Below are 6,000 nucleotides of genomic sequence, written 5' to 3' on the forward strand. Positions count from 1 at the left end.
TTTTCTGAAATCCACAATTAGCTCCATTGACATAGATGTCGACAAGGAAGTGTCGAGCTCCTGTCTCAGAGTTGGAGACTTCTTCCCAGAAACAGAAGGGATCATTGTAGCAATACAGGACAAGGTTGTTGACACATGTAGTTATCAATAATACAGAATAAACGACTAATAGGTCCAAGACGATATATGCTGAAAATTATAAGAGAAACTACAAACAATCCGACTTTAAAAGATCCTGCAGTTCAACTGAATCTCATTACTTGCACAAGCAAAATAAAATGGCGAACAACATTCACAAAAACATTGCTTAAACTACAACTGATGAGAAACCCCATAATTTACTAAATATACAAGCCTCTTCCACTTTTGGAGTTAGAGTCCTTCATATCACACTGCATCCGATCATTATTTCAGATAGGATAATATATGATCTGTGTTCGGATGTAATTTTACAGGATAAACAAGCAAAAGCAACCTTTTAAATATATATAGCCATTCCAAACACACATAACTTACAGAAATGAATTAGTAAAAAAAAATATACCAGAAATATATTGAATTGAAAGGGCAAAATGAAAGACTATGGAACACGAACAGGGTATTATTTATCCCAATCGTAATATCGATAACTGGTATCATCCTAAAGGCTTTACAGAATAGTATTAATAAATTAGGCCCACACGGCGATACTCGTGTAAATCTTCGAAAAGCCATAACACTATACACCACGAGAATAGTCTGAAATCTCCTATGAATTGAGACATGTGTGTGCTTGGCTATGCCTGTACCTCAAGTTTTACCAGTTTAGGCTAAGATAATAATAATAATAATAATAATAATAATAATGACTTATTTATAAAGCACCTTTCATCCAGATGATGCCATTCAAACCGCATCACATCGGGATAAAGTGCAAACTAGAAAACAAAAGACGAAATGTGTCAGTCCTAATATACACCTCAGACTTCTGCACAGTACTGTAGTTTAAGCTGTTGAATTCTACAGTTTAGGAACATAGCCCCAAAAAAACTCAACGCTGACCTCCCAATGATCCTTTGGCCTTCTACCTTATCATCTGCCTGCACTGTATTTTCTCGGCAACTGAAACACTGTTTCCCTGAACTATTCTGTTCCATTATTCCTTGTACAACCTCATTGCACCAATGTGATGTAATGATCTATTTGGATCGTATGCAGAAAAGTTTTCCATTTTACAGTGGTGCATGTCACAATAATAAACCAATTTACCGATTCATTGTCAATAATACATCGCCCCTCGGTTGCTTAAGATTGTTATAACCGGGGGGGAGGGGGGTGACAGTGCGGATGAGCTGCCACGACCTATTAAATGCTCCCAGTGGCGAGTAGCCTCTGTCCAGCTCCTGGCCTTCACGTGCGGTTTAGCCACTAATCCCGGTGGAAGCGTTTCTTCTGACAGGCGAAGAGGCAGAGGTGGGTTACTGGTACCTTACAACCAGTCACTTTGGGCAGATGGGGCTTGTCGGCTGTGATTGACAGCTCACCCAGGAACAAGAAAACTCTGATCTCAAAACTCCACTGCCTTGTAACTGTAACCCCTCATGGGGAAGAGTTTGGGAGTAAACCCAGTGGGAAAAGCCTGGAGCTGGAGTCCCTGAATCAGTGTTAAATGGTGTTCAACGCAGACTGGCATCTCCTGTGACACCTCTGGTGCCAAGCTGTGTCAGTCTCTGCTGTTCCTTTGTGCACATCAGATGCATGGAGAGAGGGAGCTTGCTACATCGGCAGAAGCTTCCTCTCCATATCGGAGTGTCCCGGCTTGCAGGGGCAGGACATCCATGGTCGACTCTGACAGACAGAGGCCTCATTAGCCAGAGCCCCACACCCCCACAGCAAGACTGATGAGTAGAGTTGCCAAGACTTCACCACCCTCTCACACAGACATGATGTACTTCACTGAGACAGACCCTTGTGGCTTCTTCCATTAACAGAGATTCCATCTTTCCACCAATCCTCCATCACTGCGATTGAAAACTACCCATTTTCATCTCTGTCATTCCGATGGGTTATCGATCCACAACTTCATTGTGATTCTCCCCCAGATGCTGCCCGACTTGAGTATTTCCCGCGTATTCTGCTCCTGTTTTGATGCGAGCAGAGGACACCTGTGACTCCCCAGTGTGCAGCCTTGCCAAAATGCACAGTGACCTGCTCTCCATAGTTCCACACCAGATCAACATTAACATCGTCTGTTAATGAGTCAAACAATGCTTTAAATATAGTGAAATGTTGTTGTAATGGGAGGTGCAGTCAGGATTGCAATAGGATATTCAAGATTCAAAAACTTTATTGTCGTTCCAACCGTACATCAGCTCTGCAGGGTAGAATGAGACAGCGGTTCCCAGGAGCAGTGCAATCATAACATAACAAACGCAACACTAAATAATAAACACAACAATAAAAAATAAAACATAACAGCCACATGTTGCTTTAAATCAAGTTATAGGTGTCCGGTGCAAGTTAAAAGTGTAGAAAGCAGAGTCAGATAGAGCAGCTATTTAGCAGTCTGACTGCCTGTGGGAGGAAGCTGTTTAGTAGCCTTGTGGTTTTAGTTTTGATGCTCCTGTAACATTTACCTGATGGCAGATGAACAAACAGTTCCTGGAGAGGTGTGAGGGGTTTTTAATTATGTACCGTGACTTCTGGAGGCATCGACGTTGAAAGAGGTCTTGGAAGAAGGTAGGGAGACCCCAATAACCTTCTCTGCTCCCCTAACCACCCCCTGCAAGGCTTTTTTGTCGGCAGCACTGCAGCTGGAGTACCGGGTTGTGATGCAAAAGGTCAGCACACTCTCAACCACGCCTCTGTAGAACATAGTTAAGATGTTAGTGGGGAGTGATGCTTGTTTAAGCTTCCTCAGAAAGTGCAATCAGGGGAATGTTCACCTTCACAAATAACTAGAACCGGAACATGAGGATTGGACAATTTCAGGGACATCCATTGCTGTCAATTCTGTGCCTGCGAACAGAATTTTACTTTCTGTTCTAATATCCATGGAAGCATTGAATTTATTCATGTAAACTCAAACACTGAATGCTGAAATACCGTTATAAAGTTCTTTGTCAGATGAGCCGTTTAACGTTTTGAATATGTTCTCTGTTCCCATGGAAGATGTTCAACAGAAACACAAGGAGACCCTGCGGGCACAAACTGAAACATTGAGAGTGAACACGATCCTGATGACGGAGAAGGTGAAGGTTTTCCAGCTGGCTGATCGATACGCTGAGCTCACGGTCATTTCTACTGTTCGAGATCGGACACTGGTGGAACATGAGCTGCTGGCAAGAGGCAGAGACCATGAGCATTATAGAGAGAAACAACTCCGCAGACAGCTGGAAAAAATCCGTACTGATCAGTTATTCCAGAGCAGCTTTTCCCGGAGTAAATCCAAATCTGGGAGTTCAGCAGCAGTGGCCGGAGTCCCGGGGATCGGGAAAACAACGATGGTACAAAAGATTGTTTATGACTGGGCCATGGGGAAAATATACCAACAGTTCCAGTTTGTCTTCAGTTTCAAATTCCGAGATTTAAACAGTATTGACTGTCGAATAAACCTGAAGGAACTGATTCTGGATCAGTATCCTTACTTTGGGAATATCCTGAGAGAAGTCTGGAAGAACCCAGAGGGATTGCTGTTTATATTCGATGGTTTAGATGAATTCAAACACAAAATCGATTTTGCGGACAGTCGGAGAGATACAGAACAAAAGCACCAGTGCCCAGATCCCGAGTGGTGGTGTGAAGTGTCGGACATTGTGTACAGTTTAATCCAGGGCAAGCTGCTCCCAGGGTGTTCAGTGCTGGTGACCACCCGCCCCACTGCGTTACATTTATTGGAAAAGGCGGATATCAGTGTCCGGGCTGAAATCCTGGGATTTGTTGGTGAGGAACGGAAGGAATATTTCATCAGACATTTTGAAGATCAGACGGTGGCCGAAGCTGTTTTCAAACACGTGAAGGAGAATGAGATCCTGTACACCATGAGCTACAACCCCTCCTACTGCTGGATCCTCGCTCTGGCACTGGGCCCCTTCTTCACACAAAGAGTCAGGGACCCACAGCGAGTTCCCAAGACTATCACCCAACTGTACTCCTACTATATTTACAACATCCTGAAAAACCACGGCCGTGAGATTGAGAGACCCCGTGATGTGTTACTCAGGGTTGGTCAGATGGCCTTCAGAGGAGTGTCCGAGAAGAAGATTGTGTTTACAGATGGAGATTTGATCAAGTACAATCTTCAGCCTTCCCAGTTCCTGTCCGGGTTCCTGATGGAGCTTTTGGAGAGAGAGGATTCTGCCCAGAGCGTGGTGTACACATTCCCACACCTCACCATCCAAGAGTTTGTAGCTGCAGTGACACAATTCCTGATCCCAGATGGCAGAGATATTAAGAAACTCCTCACTGAAACCCACAACACGACAGATGGGCGATTTGAGGTATTTCTCCGTTTTGTTGCTGGTCTCTCCTCTCCAATGACAGCTCGGGGCCTGGTGGAGATTCTGGGTCCATTTCCTCATGAAACAACCTGCCGGGTGATTGACTGGGTGAAGGAGGAGGTTAAACGTCAGAGTGGAAACACAGAGAGTGAAGCTGGTAAAAGGAGCCTCCTGAACACATTGCACTACCTGTTTGAGTCTCAGAATCGTGGACTGGCTCAGGACGCACTGGGATCTGTGGAAACACTTTCATTCAGTAGATTGACACTGACCCCGATTGACTGCGCGGTCCTGTCTCATGCCATCGGATTCTGTGATACAATAAAACACCTCGACCTGGAGAACTGCCACATTCAGTGTGAAGGAATCCAGCGGCTGGGACCCGGGCTGCACAAGTGCCAGGTGTTGAGGTAACTTGATTTATCTCTCACTCGGAACTGTGAAACTGTTCTATTGTGTCATTTCAATGTAAATGGATTTCGGATAAACTGTGATAAATCAGATTGTGAAGAATTGTGACAAATGCCCAGGGGATCGGTCAGTAATTCCCCAAGGACAGGAGGGTTCTGTGGCTCCTTGTGAAGGGATGTTGGAGACTTCATCAGATCAGTGAACAACGGCCATTGGTTTAATGGTAGTAAATCACAGGAATGGCCGTGTTTCCTGCTGCCTGTGACACGTCCATTGACAATGTTCCTTCTCACTGTTACTGACACCCAGACCGACACTGACTGCAGCAGATGGGTCAAAGATTCACACCCCCTTCCCGGTGAGGGACAAGAGGCCGTCTGCAGACTGTCCCAGTGAGAAGGAAAGAAATACCATTGTGAGATTGCCCTCCCCTGCCCTTTCCTGTTTGTGACTTTGCTCACTACCAGATACACAGAGAGCGAGGCCGCATCTCCTCTGGGTCTCTGTTCAGACACAACACACGCGTACAAAAATTCCCCTTCCTCCTTTCGGATCTCTCTTCCAATCCCCCTTCCTCCTGTGGGATCTCTCTGCCTCATCCCCCTTCCTCCTCTCAGATCTCTTTTCCCCATCCCCCATCCTCCTATGGGTTCTCTCTTCCCCATCCCCCTTCCACCTCTAGGTTCTCTCTTCCCCATCCCCTTCCCTCCAGTGGTATCCCTTCCCATTCCCATTTCATCCTGTGGGATCTATCTTCCACATCCCCCTTCCTCCTGTCAGATCTCTTTTCCCCATCCCCCATCCTCCTATGGGTTCTCTCTTCCCCATCCCCCTTCCTCCTGAAGGTTCTCTCTTCCCCATTCCCTTCCCTCCAGTGGTATCCCTTCCCATTCCACTTTCCTCCTGTGGGATCTATCTTCCCCATCCCCTTACCTCCTGTCGGATCTCTCTACCCCATCCCCCTTCCTCCTGTGGGATCTCACTTCCACATCCGCCTTCCGCTTGTGGGATCTCACTTCTCCATCCCCCTTCCACCTGTGGGATCTCTCTTCCCCATCCCCCTTCTTCCTGTGGCAACTGACCTCCCCATATTCCTTCATAGAATCGTAAA

General features: G+C 45.9%; 1 protein-coding gene across 1 annotated transcript in view; it reads left to right on the plus strand.

Moving 5' to 3' along the window:
• LOC132386144 (NACHT, LRR and PYD domains-containing protein 3-like) overlaps positions 1-5,662 on the plus strand; it is a 28,041-nt gene extending 22,379 nt beyond the window's left edge. Inside the window, exon 7 of the mRNA XM_059958441.1 lies at positions 3,151-5,662. Within this exon, the coding sequence (XP_059814424.1) occupies positions 3,151-4,892 (1,742 nt within the window). The 3' untranslated portion in view covers positions 4,893-5,662. The remainder of the gene's footprint in view (positions 1-3,150) is intronic.
• Positions 5,663-6,000: the final 338 nt, after the last annotated feature.

The sequence above is a fragment of the Hypanus sabinus genome, unplaced genomic scaffold (genome assembly GCF_030144855.1).
Source record: "Hypanus sabinus isolate sHypSab1 unplaced genomic scaffold, sHypSab1.hap1 scaffold_1032, whole genome shotgun sequence".
Lineage (NCBI taxonomy): Eukaryota > Metazoa > Chordata > Chondrichthyes > Myliobatiformes > Dasyatidae > Hypanus > Hypanus sabinus.